General features: G+C 42.1%; 1 protein-coding gene across 11 annotated transcripts in view; it reads right to left on the bottom strand.

Annotated features, from left to right (window-relative positions):
- The window catches only part of PTPRM (protein tyrosine phosphatase, receptor type M), a 666940-nt gene that overhangs the window by 112824 nt on the left and 535797 nt on the right, over positions 1 to 18319 (bottom strand). For 6 of the 11 annotated variants that reach the window (XM_027525884.1, XM_027525889.1, XM_027525887.1 and 3 more), the window contains 2 exons: positions 17602 to 17613; positions 16716 to 16903 (listed from right to left, as the gene is read on the bottom strand). In XM_027525884.1, the coding sequence (XP_027381685.1) occupies positions 16716 to 16903; positions 17602 to 17613 (200 nt within the window). The remainder of the gene's footprint in view (positions 1 to 16715; positions 16904 to 17601; positions 17614 to 18319) is intronic. The other 5 variants (XM_027525885.1, XM_027525890.1, XM_027525888.1 and 2 more) reach the window with 1 other exon arrangement.

Raw genomic sequence — 18319 nt, 5'->3', positions numbered from 1 at the left:
ATCTATTCATCTTTTTAATCCTAGGGTCTACTTTTGAGGGTCCTTGGCAGACATCTGCTGAATTCATGAAGGAGCAAATTAAAGAAATGCTACTTTGTAGGTGCTACAAATCCCAGGAAATCTTTGTTTTCAAGGGTTCTCCTTATCATGAGATATTTAGAGGGGAAAAAAGATATCTGAGAGGAGGTTAAACAATTCTAGATTTTAAAACATACAAGCTAACATTTCTATAGTGACTAGTAAAAGAAAAAAGTGTGTAATTTCCAAATTAGTAGGTGGGAAAATATGAGACAAAAATTCAACTAATTAAAAGTAGGCAGTAAAAAGTGGGGAAGAAGCATAAAAAGATGGAACAAGTAACAAGACAGAAATGAATTCAAATAAATAACTGCAACAAATTCAAAATATATCAAGTGGCAAATTAGTAGATTTTAAAGGTAAAAGCTGTAAGACTTTTAAAAGTAAAAATTGAAATAATAAAATCCAGCTACATGCTATTTTTGCAAAGGGTTAGAAAGAGTCAGATACAACTTAGTGACTGAAAAATGACAATACGCTATTTATAACAGACACAATTAAAATATAAAGATTGAAAATATATATCTAGGAAAATACTAATTAGAAAGTAACTGGCATAGTTATATTGAAATTAGACAAAATAAATGAACAATAATGATATTACTGCCTAATGAGGAAATGGTCAATTCACGTGGGGGAGATAATTATAAACTTATATTTACCTAATAACTTAGATTCAAAATATATGACTTCTTCTTACCCGCTTTCTATTGACTACGCCAAAGTCTTTGACTGTGTGGATTACAACAAACTGTGGAAAATTCTTCAAGAGATGGGAATACCAGACCACCTTACCTGCCTCCTGAGAAATCTGTATGCAGGTCAAGAAGCAACAACTGTTGCTTCAAGAATCGGACATGGAACAACAGACCGGTTCAAAATTAGGAAAGGAGTACGTCAAGACTGTATATTGGCACCCAACTTATTTAACTTCTCTGCAGAGTACATCATGAGAAATGCTGGGCTGGAGGAAGCACAACCTGGAATCAAGACTGCTGGAAGAAATACCAATAACCTCAGATATGCAGATGAGAGCACCCTTATGGCAGAAAGCAAAGAGGAACTAAAGAGTCTCATGATGAAAGTGAAAGGGGAGAGTGAAAAAGCTGGTTTAAAACTCAAAATTCAAAAAACTAAGATCACAGCATCTGGTCCCATCACTTCAAGGCAAATAGATGGGGAAACAATGGAAACAGTGACAGACTTTTTTTGGGGGGGCTCCAAAATCAGTGCAGTTGGTGACTGCAGCCATGAAATTAAAAGACACTTGCTCCTTGGAAGAAAAGCTATCACCAACCTAGACAGCATATTAAAAAGTAGAGACATTACTTTGCTGCAAAGGTCTGTCTAGTCAAAGCTATGGTTTTCCAGTTATCATGTATGGATGTGAGAGTTGGATCATAAAGAAAGTTGAATGCCAAAGAACTGATGCTTTTAAACTGTGGTGTTGAGAAGACTCTTGAGAGTCCCTGGACTGCAAGGAGATCAAACCAGTCAATTGCAAAGGAAATCAGTCCTGAGTATTCATTGGAAGGACTGATGCTGAAGCTGAAGCTCCAATTCTTTGGCCACCTGATGTGAAGAAATGACTCACTGGAAAAGATCCTGATGCTGGGAAAGATTGAAGGCAGGAGGAGAAGGGGACAACAGATGAGTTGGTTGGATGGCATCACTGATTCAATGGACATGAGTTTGAGCAAGCTCCGGAAGTTGGTGATGGACAGGGAAGCCTGGTGTTCTGTAATCCATGGGGTCGCAAAGAGTCGGACACAACTGAGTGACTGAACTGACCTGAACCTTTTTCAGTAACAGATTAAACAGACAAAAAGCTAGCATGTATACAGAAAATTTGAACAGCAAATTTTTTAAAAAGTTGATCTAAAAAATATACAGATCTTGGCACTCAAGAAGGTTGTTAAGAATACATAAAATATTTTAAAAATTGACTACAAGGAAGTTTAACGTCCACAGATTCCTCTAAATAATGTCCACAAATCCCAATGAATCTTCTCTAACCATCATACATTTAAGTTAGAAATCATTAATAAAAAGACAACCCCAAAATCTCACATGCCCTGAGCACTAAAGCACACACATTCAAGCACTCATATGCTCTACATAATGCATGGGTCAAAGAAGTAATTGTGATAAAAATTTTAAAATACTTAATTAATGATAATGATACTTGACTGTTACATAGGGGGCAAATGAATAGTTTTAACTAAATGCTTTTCATAGAAAAGACTGAAAATTAATGTATTCAGCGTTCTGTTTGAAAATAAGAACAGCATAAACTCAAAAAAAAGTAGAAGGAAATGAGTAAAGATCAGGAATAGCAGAAGTTAAAAAAATGCAATATGAAGCATCAATAAGGCCAGAGGTTATTTCTTTGAAAAAACTAATAAAACCAACAAAATTCTGGCAAGTAAAGTTAAGAAAGAAGAAAGAGAAAAGGCACAAATAAATACTATTAATGATGATAAAGGAAAAAAGGAACACAAGTACAGATAAGTTAACAATAAGAAAATATAAACAAACGTGTAACCCTGAGCAAAAGAATTAGACAAAATCCACAATTCTTATGAAAGATAGTTACTATAAAATTAACTTAAGAAAAACTACAAATCCAGAATAGTATTATAACTATTGAAAAAATAGTAACTGAAAATTTTACCAGGAGGAAAATGCCAGGCCTGGCCAGTCTTGTATAGGTGACTTCTAAGGATAATCTGAAACTTACATGAACTCTTTGAAGAGAATAGAAAGAACACAGAATGCTACATAATTCATTTAAAAAGCAGATACGTTGCTCATTCTTAACATGGGAAAATAGAAATATAAGAAGGATCATTAAGAGACTAGTCACTCATGGACATAGATGCAAAAATCATTAGTTAACAGTTTTCAGCAATATTTAAAACATACCATGACTAATTAGGGTTATTCTAAGAAAGAGGGGTTGGTTCAATATTAGAATGTTAATTATATTAATTAACCTGCCACGCTAACATACTAAAAAAGAGGAATAAAATAATCATTTCATATAACAATAAATGCTAAAAAAGCATTCTATCAAATTCAATATTTATCCAATGGAATAAACAGTTTTAATAAATCAGAAATGGAAGGGAATACCCTCAAACTAATTGTAACTAGTTGTTAATCATTAAAAGCCTTTTCTCTGAAAATCAGGACCAAGGCAAGAATGCCTGCCAACCTAAGTTTCATTCACAATGTTGTGTTGGAGATTTCAGTCAGCTTTATAAATAAGAAAACAATAAATAAAACATATAAGGATGAAGAATAAAGAAAAGTGTCAATAATGAAAGTTGACCTGGTTTCTCCATGAAAAACTCCAGAGTAATCTACAGAGAAATGATTGAAATCAACATTGATGAGAAATGTTTCTGGACAAAGGAGCAATATACAAAGGGCATAGCATGTGTGTGTGTGCTTGTGTGTGGACATATTATACACACATATACTTACATACCCACATCTCTATATATTTATACACATACTATTATCTACTTGCAAATAAAAAACAAAACTACCAAAACAAAAAAGGACACATAAATAAAAGATGTATGAGATTTTATGAAGAACATTTTGAAACTCTGCTGAAAAATATAAAAGAAGACCCAAATACATCAAGGCATAAACCATCTTGAGAGATGAAGATCCAATATTGCCAAGAAGTCAGTTTCCTCAAGCTTTTATATATTCAGTTCCAAACAACATTACACAGAGCTTTTCAGGAAGCTGACTGTATAAAATGTCTACATTTTTCATGGACAAGGTGACCCTAAAATGATGGAACACAAGGCTTAAGGATGACCAATCCATTCTTGAGAATAACAAGGCAACCACAGAACAGGTTGTACAGGTTAGTAGTAGATATTAACACTCAAGTAAAAAAATGGAGGCACAGTGTATGAACGGTTGACAAAAGAACATTTTCACCCGATTGGTGAACATATAAGACATCTCCACCTTCAAATGGAACAAGAATGAAATATTCTTTTTCCACCTATCAAACTGGCAAAGATGATTTTAAAAAAGAAGACTAAAACTTATTTGAGAGCTGATGTGTTGAGGTTAACATTCTCCTGGAGACTGTTTACGAGTGTGAATTGGTTCAGTGTTTCTGGAAACCAGGTTTTCAATATGCATAAAGAATCATAAGCATTTTATATACTTTGAACTATTAATTCCACCTCTTGAAGTCTATCTGTAAAAAATAGTGGAGGTAAATCCAAAGAATTATCCATAGCAGTGTTCACAGCAAAGACAAGATATGACACTATTTATATAAAGATTCTAGTGCATTAACATATTGGATGGAAAGCTACTGAAAACTGAGAGTAGGTTTATGGGTGGCTTTTATTGCCTTTTTCTCTTTACACTTTTCTTAAAATTTCCAAATTTCTTTCAAAAATTATGTGTTGTTTTTAGAGGAAAACAATGATAAAACTGGGACTCAGAAACCTATAAAAGCGTGTTTTGTGACTCTGCCTCCCTACAAGTGTTTTTCATCATTAAAATAGAGAAAAAATAAAAGAAAGCATTCTCTTTAGGCAGATAAATTATGTTAATTGGATTTATAGTATATTCTCTTCATGTTTCAAGAAGTAAGCTTAAAATACACTTAGTAATCAGCCAAGTGAAATATTTTGGCCATAAAATTGGCAAGGAACACAAATGCATAATTACTTAAAGAGCATAAATACAATATATATAAAAACATATGCTGTACATTTCAATTAACACTGAATGCATTAGAATTATTCAGTATCTCTTGTATAATTTCCCTGAAGTAAACAGATAAAAGGTTTTCCGCGTGCCCCTAAAGGGCAACAATACAAGATAAAGGGAGTGAAGAGGTGTTGAAAAATTTTCTAAGATGCTGAATAATAGGTGAAGGCCATCGTGGACATAAAACTTTGTTCAGAAGATGCAACAGAAGAAGTTAGAAAAGTCAGCAGGTTCTCTGTTTTCAGAGGCAGGACAGGTCAAAAAACCCACAGCCTCTGATTCAATATTATTTTGGTCTGAATAATACATGTAACAATAATGTGGATTTACATTACATAAAGTGTGAAATAAATTAATTCCAAACATCTAATTCATATATTTATTACTCAGGGGACAGTGGGAGTTAGAGATGGAATGGAACTCTGATCATAGACATTCTACAGGCGTGGTGAGAACTTGATACAGAAATGTCTGACATCACTATCGCATCCTCTCCAGCTGGCATTCCCAGGGTTTTGGAGATGGGGTGGGGGCTGGCAGTGGGAGTAGGAGATGGGGAGAGGAGGAAAAGCAAGGAAGGGCACACCAGGATAGAAATGCCCTCATTGAGAAATGCTGAATAAACTCAAAACTGGAAAGAGGGGCCAGAGAAGTGCCCGTGGGTCCCAGGTGATGGTCCTCTACACACCAGTGCCAGCTGGTCAGGGCGGCCCTTAGAGGCCATCCCATCCATGGCAATGGAGATACATCAACCAAACACATCCCGTTCATGGAGGTACATCTACCAAGCTGGGAGGCCAGCATCACCAAGGCAACAGCTCGCCTAATGCTACAGAGACTCTAGTGACCACGTGGTCTACAGAGACTCTAGAGAACACGTGGTCTTCAGAACCGATCCAGTTGCTTCAGTGAAGATGATTCACTCAAGGGCCCAGGTCAGGGTCTCCCAAGTACTCTTTAGTGACATGCAAGGTTGAAGACGTGGGACCCAGTTTCCTCATTGCCAATCCACTGTCCTTTGAATTTCCCAGAACTACTGTGAAAAAAAGTAATTGTCTTTTCAACTCATTATTTTTCGCAGCATTTAGTCAAAGATGAGAGGCATTATCTTGGTTCTGCCTGGCAGTCAGAGATCCAGTTCACAAGGTGGTCATTGCTGTATTGTATAACCTCATTGGAAAAAGAGTACACCATTTCCAGAACCTTATCAGAGGATCTCTGAGAAAATTATGCACAGCTCGCGTCTACACTTCCTCTTCTCCCTCCCTCTCCTGGGCTGGTTGGCGGTCATGCAACAATCCAGGGAGGCAGGGTATGGGGTCCAAGCCTCTCAAGAGTGGCAGCTCGATGTGAACTTACACCTGGTCCTGGTGGGTCTCTGATGAGCCAGGTGGCTGATATTGTGCAGGATAATTTCTGTGCATTTCATTACAAGGAAAAGCTAGAGCAGGAGAGGAGAGATGTCAGAGTGACCGTGCTCTCAGAGTGGAGACACTGAGAGAGGTTAACAGGCAGCATCTGCTGATGCGGAGATTCTGAAATGAACCAGAGCTGGCGCTGTCAGCAGGGCCCCCGGGGCTGGTTGGATCCTCTGCCAAAGGACAGAGCACTTCAAAGCACAAAGAACTGCTCAGAGGAGGACAACGCTCCTGCCATGAAATCACAAATCTAATCAATAAAACACAAGGTTGCCTTCTGTAGGGCTGAATTTTGCAGGAGGAAGCTGGCGGTGCAGGGGAAACAGCAGGGAGCCAACAGAGTCTGGGGGAAATCCCCCTACTCCAGAGCGGGACGATCTTGGGCAAGAGACTTAATTCTGAGTCACTCCCTCATCTCTAAAATGGGTGTGATAATGACAACAGCATTGTGATTAGAAAGATACACCTTTCTCCCTGTTTACCTGTGTGTGTGTCTTTGTAGAGCGAGTTTACATAAGGTGTTAGACCAAGGTAGGCGCCATCAACATCTTCATTGACATTCTAGGAACCATGGGAAATTTCATGAAAAGTCCACCCCTGGAAGCCTTCATAAGCCCATGGTAACACAAATTACCTTTCTGAACTCTGAATCTGTGATATATACAGTCTATGATAATACACAGTTTCTCTCCTGCAATAGTAATGTTTTGAAATGTACTGAAGTCACTAGATAATTCTACATTGTTTCTATTAAGGACCAAAAAAGCACGAAAGCATATATAGAATAAAATACTCTCACTTTTAAAATATGTGGTTGGCATACAGTGAGTAAAACCATCAGATGGAACCATGCCATTCACCTTCCCATTTTAAAGCCATCGGTATTGATAAGGTTCAAGTTATCCAGCAGAGTTTTTTTCTGGTTGAATGTTGCTAAACCTGCTGGATTCTACGTGATGATGTGTACCATTCTGAGCATGTATTTTTAATAGTTCCATCCATCTGTAATTTCATTTTCCCTTCTAGGAGTGTATGTGTTGAAATACACAGAAATCAATTCAACAAATGTAAAGGAACATATTTATCAGTTTAGTTCAGTTGCTCAGCCGTGTCCGACTCTTTGCAACCCCATGGACTACAGCACGCCAGGCTTCTCTGTCCATCACCAACTCCCAGAGCCTACTCAAACTCATGTGCATTGAGTTGGTGATGCCATCCAACCATCTTATCCTCTGTTGTCCCCTTTTCCTCCCGCCTCCAATCTTTCCCAGCATCAGGGTCTTTTCCAATGAGTCATTTCTTTGAATCAGGTAGCCAAAGTATTGGAGTTTCAGCTTCAGCATCAGTCCTTCCAATGAATATTCAGGACTGATTTCCTTTAGGATGGACTGGTCGGATCTCCTTGCAGTCCAAGGGACTCTCAAGAGTCTTCTCCAACACCACAGTTCAAAAGCATCAATTCTTTGGCACTCAGCTTTCTTTATAGTGCAACTCTCACATCCATACATGACTACTGGAAAAACCATAGCATTGACCAGACGTACCTTTGTTAGTAAAGTAATGTCTCTGCTTTTTAATATGCTGTCTAGGTTGGTCATAGCTTTTCTTCCAAGGAGCAAGCATCTTTTAATTTCATGGCTGCAGTCACCATCTGCAGTGATTTTGGAGCCCCGCAAAATAGCCTCTCACTGTTTCCATCAGTGTTTCTTAAGTATCTATTGGATAATCAATTAATATACAGCTTACCCTATTTTGTTAATACCCTGCCCACTGTATTATTACTGCCCACTATGTTATTCATATGCCAAGCTATGAGACCCTGGACAGACTGGTGTCTCTGACTGGGAGGTTGGGGAAAATGTCAGGAGGAGGTACCATCTGCACTGGGTCTGAAGGGGTTTGGCAGGTAGAGAGGGAGCCGGGAGTCCCTCCAGGCAGAAACCAAGATGTGAAGTGTGGCTCAGAGACAGCGAGGTGCTGAGGGGATGAGAGGGGCAGGGATTCAGAGGAGCTGACCCTGAGGTGCACAGCAGGTAGCCCCTGCAGGCAGTTACAGAGAAGCCCGGAGCATGCGCTGGGGCCACGACCTGCGAACCGGGCACCTCTGCTAAGGAGGTGCCCATTTCTGTACAGAATCCAGAGCAGGTGGTTTAGTCTCACATGGGATAACATCTGTGTTTCCCAAAGAAAACTTGTTGCAGAGTGGAGGGTGGATATGAACAGGGAGATTAAATGTCAAGAGATGAGTTGTTGTTCAGTCCCTCAGTTGTGTCTGACTCTTTGAGACCCCAGGGGCTGCAGCACGCCAGACTTCCCTGTCATTCACTGTCTCCTGGAGTTGCTCAAACTCATGTCCATTGAGTTGATGATGCTATCCAACCATCTCATCCTCTGTCGCTCCCTTCTCCTGTCGCCTTCAATCTTTCCCAACATCAGGTTTTTTTCCAATGAGTCAGTTCTTCCCATCAGGTGGCCAAAGTACTGGAGCTTCAGCTTCAGCATCAGTCCTTCCAATGAATATTCAGGACTGATTTCCTTTAGGATTGACTGGCTTCATCTCCTTGCTGGCCAAGAGACTCTCGTTAGGGAACTATTCCAAGAAGTGGGGGGCAGCCAGTGGGCTCACAGAGGATGGGCTACTGTTGGACACGGTGGGAGGAGAAGCAGGCAGGACCTGGGAGGTGGGAGTGGAGGTGGGTGAGGGGCACTACAGTTCTGCTGAAGCAACTGGGCCAGGTCAGTGGGCGGTGACAGCATCCAGCTGATGCCTGGTACCCTTGAGGTGTTGGGACACCAGCTCCTGATGTCCCTGCTGGGCCAGGTCCTGAGATCTAACAGCATTTGACACTAAAAGCATGTTAACCAGTGGGGAGAGTGCTCTCCCCCTCCCAGGGGAGATGAAAACAATTCTAATCACCGGTTTCAACGTGGAAACCAGACAGCTGATGGGAACTACTTCAAACCAACTGGAAACTGTCTCCCACCATGAATTGAAATCAGCAAGAGGATGGAGGGTCAGAAGAAATAATAATGCTTGCAATGCAGCAGACCCAGGTTTGATTCCCGGTTTGGAAGATCCCCTGGAGAAGGAAATGGCAACCCACTCAAGCATTCTTGCCTGGAGAATCCCATGGACAGAGGAGCCTGGCGGGCTACACTCCATGGGGTCTCAGATATGACTGAACAACTAACACAACAACAAACTACATTTTCTGATTCCATGCTATTATCAGGGGCGTGGGCAAGAGGAAGCAGATTAAAAAAATTAACCTAACACATCAGAGGTCCTGAAAGCAAATACGACACAATGGAGCCCGTGACAAACAACAACACTTTTATATTTGTAGTTTAGGGGAAACAATCTACCAAGTATTCAAAGAAAAACCAACTGCTGCTCTTATTTAAATTATGCTGAAATTTTCACCTACTAAGAAAGTATTCTCAAACTCATACATTCGACTTGCCCCAAACAGCTTGAAGCAACCTCGAAATCTGAGATGCAAGTTTTTATCTTCTTATGGACCTGGCTCAGCAGCCCCATAATAATTAAAGGAAAAAAATACGTCAGAACTCACTTGGCTGCGGCAGCCATTGGAGGCGCAGCTGTTGTGATTCTTAATGTATCTGCAGCGCTCGCCAAGGCTCCCCGTCTCCCCATCCTTGGCTTTCAATGGTTTTGTTTTGTTTATTTTGTACCCTGTGGGACAGAAAAGAACCTGCACTGATTGTGGCAATTGATGGGCTCAGCTGGTGCCTTAGAATATGAAACGGGAACTGAAAATCGCATCTGAAGAGCGTGTGGGCTGGAGGTGAGCGCGGGGGCACCTCCACCCTGGACAGCGCACAAGCATGGACTAGCTGCGTTGGCAACAGTCCCACCAGGTAAGAACACAAAAGGCACCTCTCATTCCCCCTGCCCGCCTCTGCTTTCAAAACCCAACAAAGGGGGCGCTGGGCACCATTCTTAGAGCTTTTCTAGAGGTACCTGCAACTGTGCCCACTAGTCCCCCACGGGGAGGGACCAGGCCCGGGGTGCTCTCCTCACCAGACCCGCTGCGCCCACCTGAGGATGCAGCCTGTCTTCCCAGCTGAGGGCCTTCCTGTCTCACGGCCTCTCCACAGGAATTAGAAGTGGAATGGCAACCCACTGCAGTATTCTTGCCTGGAGAATCCCATGGACAGAGGAGCCTGGAGGGCTACAGTCCACGGGGTCGCAAAGGGTCGGACACGACTGAGCGAGTGACACTCTCCCAGGCGAGGAGGTAGGTTTTCAGGGAGTGGTGTTCCCTTTTTAGTTTTCACTGGCTTCCTTGACATGAGAATCAAGTAAATTAAAAAAAAGCAAGAAAAGATACCCAGATTTGAGAGGGCGAGTGAGGCTTTTTAATGACAATTCCTTCTTAGCTTGTGACTCTTTGCCAAATACGTTGCCTGTGTGCTCAGTCACGTCTGACTTTTTGCAACCCCATGGACTGTAGCCCACCAGCCTCCTCTGTCCATGGATTTTCCAGGCAAGAATACTGGACTGGGTTGCCATTTCCTTCTCCAGGGGATCTTCCCAACCCAGGGATCAAACCTGCATCTCCTGCACTGGCAGGTAGATCCTTTGCCACTAGGCTACCTGGGAAGCTCCAAAAAGATGCTGGGCTTCCCCAGCGACTCAGTGGTGAAGAGTCCACCTGTCAGTGCAGGAGACATGGGTTTGATCCCAGATCCGGGAAGGTCCCACATGCCACGGAGCAACTAAACCCATGTGCCACAACTACTGGGTCTGTGTCAAATACAGAAAAAGGCATCAAATATAACATTGTGCTTACACCGAAAAAAAATCAGCTGTTTTACTCAGAAAGCAGGGAAGGATGAGAGGGGAGAATTTACAATCCATACATTTTTAAAAGATTTACAAGGAGCTGTAAGGTGTTAGACACATTAAAAAAAAAAAAAATGCAGGTTCCTCGGGAAAACGCATAGGTTGTACTTGAGCCTGAAGGTTTTGGCATAATGTCTCCAATTCCCCAGTGTAAACTGAGCAAAAAACCAGTCTCCATGTTCAATTACAAAATTAATCATCTGTGTTTGTGCCCTAGAGAAACACACAGGAGAAAAGTCGGTGGGGTGAGGATAATACTTTGCTAAATAAATTTAGACATATGTACACACACACATTTTTTTCTGAGGATTAGCTTCCATGAATTACTTAGGTAATTCAGAAGGCTTCCCAGGTAGCCCTAGTGGTAAAGAACCCACCTGCCAATGCAGGAGACGTAAGAGACGTGGGTTTGATCCCTGGGTCGGGAAGATCCCCTGGAGGAGAGCATGGCAACCCACTCCAGAATTCTTGCTTGGAGAATCCCCTGGACAGAGGAGCCTGGCAGGCTACAGTCCATGGGGTCGCAGATAGTTGGACATGACTGAAGCGATTGAGCACACACACATACATTTCAGATCCAGTAATTGGAAAATAAATGTTTGTGCACCAGAGCAATATTAGTTGTCAGCTGATAAAACAATATCATCTGTGCTTTCCAGGAGGCCCTAGGTGGGAGTAGTTTTAAATTGTTGTCCTTCCTTTATCTTAATTTTACGATGATAGCAACATACATTCTTTCAGAATTACACGACTGTTTTTCCCACTTCAGGTTAATGTTTTTCTGCTTGGATCGTGGAAAACACCTGGATTCAGTTCAAAAATTGAGGGCCAAAGAAGGCCTTTGGGGGACAACAGAGGGACAGGAACTCCCTCTCTGACTCTGCAGGGTCACCCCTGAGGCTGGGCCCCGCTCCATACCAGTAGGGTAGGGAGGAGCAGCCCCCATGTCTGGGGTAGTGCTTCCCAGCCAGGGGCAGAGCTGGAGAACCTTCATTCCAGGTGATGAAGGCCTGGGAGTCTGCAGAGGCGGCTGGCGCAGGGTTCCAATGCTCCCCGAGTGCAGTCCCCTCCTTTCTCCACTGCTGGGAGACCCATGGCTCCTCCCCAAGGGCTTAGCACCAACTGATCTGTGCTCTGGGGGAAGAATAACCAGCTCGTTTTTGGCAGCAATGTAAACAAACTTGCCCTCTCCGCTGAGTCTGTCTCCTGAGACCCTCCGTCCCATCTCCGCTGACAATGTGCCGTTTTCTGTTCAATTCTGCCTGTTTACTTTTTTATTGTGATTCATGTCTGAGTTTCTTTGGAATCAAATTATTGCATTTCCCTGGTGAGAGATGCCATATGACGATCTTGTTAGAACAAAATCAAATAAAAAAAATCTGCACCCGCTGCTGCTCTCTCTCGTCCCCACCACGTCTTCCCTACGGTTTGGACACACTTCTGTGTCGGCTCCTCGAGTGGTAATGAACCCTTCCAGGGTTGAGGCCAGTTTTCAGACAGTTCTTTCTTGGAAAAGATAAAGATGAATTGGTTCAGACAGTGTCAACGGAGAGAAACTCACTGTTTCACAATTATTTTACAGTTTATGAGGCTGGTGTTTTTTGACATCTGAATTGAAGGAAACCCACTGGCTGGGTGATGGTACTGAGTCATGGGGGCAACCTGAGGCTTTCTTGACATTCCTCCCCTAGAAATGTTTCGGCACTGGAGTAACTCATGGCTAGGACAAATGTGGAAGCCAAGCTCTCACACTGCAGTCTTCCCTGGTGGCTCAGATGGTAAAGAATCTGCCTGCAGTGCAGGAGATACAGGTTCACTCCCTAGATTGGGATGAGGCCCTGGAAGAAGGCGTGGCAGCCCACTACAGTATTCTTGCCTGGAGAATCCCATGGACAGAGGAGCCTGGTGGGTTACTGTCCATGGAGTTGCAAAGAGTCAGACACGACTGAGTGACTTTCACATCACTTTGCTTTCTGAATGGGGAGAGAGGGATGCAGTTGCTGTTACACTTTTACAGTAAATACATTTCCCATCTCCCCTTCACTTTTGGGGTGTGGATTATCTTTCAAGCTGTGCCTGTGGGCCTTGTACGACAGCATTTAAAAATTAAGCTGTTTGTATGAACAGAACTCCATTCAAGTACAGATGAGAATGAGATGCACGCGTTACCTGAACCTCTTTCTCTTCCCATGGCAGCCAGAATAATGTCCAAGCTTCTGGGAGGGACTCACAGAGCCCTGACTGCTCAGGTTCTCTGGCTTCCATGTCTACCTGGAATCGTGCTCTTTCGCTTCTCCAGACCCACTCCAAATCATCCTTCAAGGAACAAGCCATCCTTGCCCAGATTTGGGGATGGAGGTGAGACACAGAGCAGGCACCTCCTTCTCCCTGAGGCCACTCTGCAGGTCTGCCCTGGTGCACATTACTCATCACGTCCCGGTGACTCTGTCCCACCACAGTCCTCCCCCGACATCCACTCCCTGCCCCCAGGAGCGAGCACTTAGTAACCTGAAGATTCCTGAGCACCGGGAACCTTCCTAACAGAACTTCCCACCTCGTCTTTCTTCCAAGAGCCCGTTCCCATGTACTCCTGCTTACCTCTCTGGTACATATTCTCTTTGCGTTTTTTTCCTTTCTTTTTAAAAAAGAAAGCTGATAATGGTTTTGTCACTGAAAAGTTTTTACTTTCTCCCTCAGCTTTAGTGAGATATAATTGACATGTAACATTGTATAGCTTGAGGGTATATAATGTGACGATAGCATACCTGTATATATTCATTTTAAACAGGCCTCTCTGGATATGGAGAAAAGGGAACTCTTCTCCCCTGTGGGTGGGAATGTAAGTGGTGCAGCCACTATGGAAAATAGTATAAAGGTTCCTCAAGAAACTAAAAACAGAGTTGCCATATGATTCATCAATCCCATTCCTGGGCACATATCCAGACAAAACTATAATTCAAAAAGAAACACGCACCCCAGTGTTCACAGCAGCACCATTTATAACAGCTAAGGCACAGAAGCAGCCTAAATGTCCATTACCAGATGAATGGATAAAGCAGATGTAATCCACATATATATAGTGGAATATTACTAAGCCATAAAAAAGATGAAATAATGCCATTTGCAGCAACATGGATGAACCTAGAGATGATCATACTCCGCAAAGTAAGTCAGAGAAAGACAAATATATGATATCACTTACATGTGGATCTAAAATATGACACAAATGAACACATATACAAAACAGATGTACAGAACAGACTTGTGGCTGCCAAGGGGAAGGGGGCTGGGGGAGGGTTGCATTGGGAGTTTGGGATTAATAGATGCAAATTGTTATATACAGGATGGATAAACAATGAGATCCTACTATATAGGATCCTACTATACACGAAACTATACTCAATATCCTGTAATAAACCATAATGGAAAAGAATATATATATGTGTATATGCATAATGGAATCAATTTGCTGTACAGCAGAAATTAACACAACATTGTAAATCAACTATACTTCAATAAAATAAATGAAAAAAAAAAAACAAACGAACAGTCCCCTCTGATTCACTGAATAGCTAGCATGGGAAAAAGAGGTTTTTGAAATGTAATTACTAAAACATTTTATTTCAGAGTATGACGACTCTTATTGAATCATTAAACTATAACATGCTTAAAAATTATACACTGTTTCAGTTTGCACTTATAAATCATATTTATTCAGGATAAGGATATCTGAAAATGAAATAATTTTCTTCATATTTTCAAATATGCATCATCTATGGTGTGCTATTGGAAGTCCTAAGGTAGGTATTTTAAAATAGTCTGTGAAAAATTGGACTCAGGTTATTTCATAAATTGTTATTTGAGCCTATAACTAATCTCTTTGACATTAACGTCGTTAATAAACTTTAGAGCAATATCTGCATTCGGAAGACTGGAGAGAACTAAAGACGTCATCTCTATTCATTAGGCTTATATTTTCTCAATAACCTAATTTTGTCTTTCATAAAATATTAATGCTTTTGGAAGTCTTGCTCTTAATCCTATTAATTCCTAAGCCAGCCTTTTAAAGTGCAGGAGGAAATATGCAAAGGCAGTCAATTTCACTGAATTATAAATTAAATCACAAAAGGTAAACCTCAGAATTTCAGCATGGCTAAAATGCAGAACTTCATCTGGACATATTTTATCGACTTTCATCTGGACATATTTTAAACTAAGCTATGAGGGCCTGGTCCAAGTTTCTGTCCTTGGTTTTGCAGACTTTTGATTTGAGGTCACTGGCGACATGTGAGACACATGCGTTAACAGAAGAAAGTGTGTCTGTGCATTTGCTTGAGGTGGACAAAGATCTGCTCTTCTTTTTAAAAATTTTTTGGCTGTGCTGGGTGTCATGTGGGATCTTAGTTCCCCAACCGAGGATAAAACCCATGCTCCCTGCATTGGAAAGGCATAGTCTTAATCACTGGACCACGAGGAAAGTCAAAGACCCGGTCTTAAAAGAAGCAGAGCAGTGGTGGGGCTCTGACTGCTGCAATGAGTCCTTGACAGTTAAACCGAACAGTACAGCATCTGCACTGCTAAAATTGCGGTATGAGGGACGCCCAAGAGGAGAAAGAAGCAGAGTTTGAACCTTGAAGTACAGGGAGGTGGTAGACACTGATTTTAAAAATACTCTAATTTCAGACATGATGTTTTCCAACTTGGAGCTAGCCAGGTAGACAAAGTACGGAAACATCTCTGATTTAAAAAGCCACATGGTTGTATAATCCTATTTTTACTATAAGCACACTGCTACTTTATCTTCACCAATGACTGTGAACTCATTTTATTTAATAAGGTAACAGAGAAATCCAAGCCTCCTCCTTCACCCAGTTCACAAACTCACACACAGACACACACATACACACACTGACACTGACGCTGTGCTCTTCTGAACCAGTCTTCATCCAGTCAATTAATTCTCTCCAGTTCGACAAAGACTTTCCAACAGAATTGGCTAAGGACAGAGGCTGTGAAAGGGGTAAAGCCTACTCTGTTCATATGGTGTCAGAGTATAAACCACTGCTCCTGAAAGGCCCTCAAGGGCTGCCCACACTGGGTCCCAGGACAGTGACCTGCTCACTGAGCTGGCGGGGCAGTGACAGCTGTCACTCCATGACCCTAGCTGGCCCCTCTACTTTCATCTTATCTCCAGCACAAGACATCACTGGCTGGCCTACAATGGCTCTGCTCTAGCTGGACAGCTTCTTTCTGAGCTAACACTCAAAATTCCTGGACTTTAACATCAGACTTCATTACAGGAAAAACCTGGAAAGGTATGAGGAAGGGGGATGAGAGCCTGCAGGCTTCTGTTTTCAAGGCGTATTTGTGCGGAATAAGGAAAGAGGTGAAGAAGCAGTCCTCCTTTTTCCATTTAAAGTAGGCCAGCTTCCCAAGTCTAACCGGCAGATGGAAACGGATCCAGGGTTGAAACAGCTGATCCTTCCCCACCCGTCTCATGGGCGCCCTGGCAGGGGGGAGATGGATGCACAGCCCCTGGCGCCTAGCCCAAGGAGGCAGAGGGGAGCCTGGGTGCAGGCGGGGTGTGTGCTCACCTCATACTCCTCCTTGAAGCCATAGCCCTCGGCACACTTCATCTGCGTGATGTGCTGGAGCAGGTCAGCCACCCGGATGGCGGGGTGCAGCTGTCCAGTCTGGTAGGGCACGTCGGCCGGCTCGCGCTTCTTGTACGTGTGCGGCTGCACCAGGCTGCTGGTGTCGCTGGCCATCGTGTGTGTCTCGTCTGGGAAAAGAAGGTCATGGGGAAAGTGAGGGGAACCAGTGGCTATGCCGGGGTTGCTGAGAATCTGATATCCCCTCAACCTACAGCTGCCACAATCCCCGCGATGATTCAGCAAAAAAGAAAAGTTAAATGTCTACAGGTTTAAATGGGGTTGGCGGTACTGGTGGGGATGAGGCAGGAATCTGTTTTTACAAAGCAGTCCAAACGATCTCTAGTTTTCACAAAGCTGATCGGTAAGAATCCTTTAGCCTTCAGGCGCTAAAGTTCACCGAAGTTTCGCTCTGAAACTTCGTCAAGGCCTGGTTCCAAACCAGTCTTGTTGTCCTCTGAAGATTCATGAACTAGTTTGTATGAAGATAGAAATCAACGAAGTACAAATGTTCTGTGAGCAAAGAAAAAGTGCACAGAATGGGTTGGCTTATAAAGCTAGCGATGAAAACGTGAACTTGATACATGAGATCCAAGATGAATGGGGTGGGGGGAAGAAAGGAATTGGGTTGGATGAGTCACTTTGCATGCTCCAGGATCACAAAGCTGGAAAGACGGTGAATGGACACAGCACTCATGGGATGTTCTATGAGAGCGAACATGCAGGCCAACGCACAGCGGAACCAGCTGGCTTTGTCTGGATCTACAGATAAGACACACACCCCCATTCCCTCCACACCTCCATGGGGTGGGTGCATGGGGGAACTTACCATTTATAGGCACTTTTAAGAAGATACATATCAGGAGAAAAGAGGAGGAGAAAAAGGAAACAGGGCATAAGCAATAATACTACGTGAATAAGTACAGGTATTTTTTATTTTGTGCTTTAATTTTACAGTTTTCTATTCATAGGTGGTCAGAGGGCAAAGCCTCATTTCTCCCATCACATAAGGATGAAGGTGCTTAATTTAAGCACTCAATAACATTAGGAGGTTAAAACAGTATCATAATTGCTTTTCATCCCCTATGAACCAAGTAATGACTAAATAAGTCTTAGTTGTACTCGACACATTTTCTCACTTAAATTTCTTGAACAAGTCAACCAAATTGTACTATGAAATTAATGTCAGAATTTGGTCAAATAAGCCTTAAGAGGCTATATTTTAATGGAAGGCTCCTAGTAAATTAGATTAATGAATTGCAGAAATTGTAGCTATTAAAAAATGTCTTAGGCAGGACGATGTTACTAGGTTAAGAGTTCCACATTTTACAGGTTAACTCATTACAATGCTGAATCTCTTTAGCCATTTTGATTCAGGGTATGACACATCAAAATATAATGAGAAAGTCACTTAAAATGAGAACATTAAATTGAAACTGGTTTCAGGCATAAAGAGTGAAAACATATAAGAAAAGATGTGTTCAATTAAAAAGAAAATGACCAGATTGTTTATCGATAGAGAATTCAGCTGTGGGTTTTTGTCTGTT

The sequence above is a fragment of the Bos indicus x Bos taurus genome, chromosome 24 (assembly GCF_003369695.1).
Source record: "Bos indicus x Bos taurus breed Angus x Brahman F1 hybrid chromosome 24, Bos_hybrid_MaternalHap_v2.0, whole genome shotgun sequence".
NCBI classification, from domain to species: domain Eukaryota; kingdom Metazoa; phylum Chordata; class Mammalia; order Artiodactyla; family Bovidae; genus Bos; species Bos indicus x Bos taurus.
Note: the sequence above shows the minus strand (reverse complement) of the source record. Positions and strands in the feature narration are given on the sequence as shown.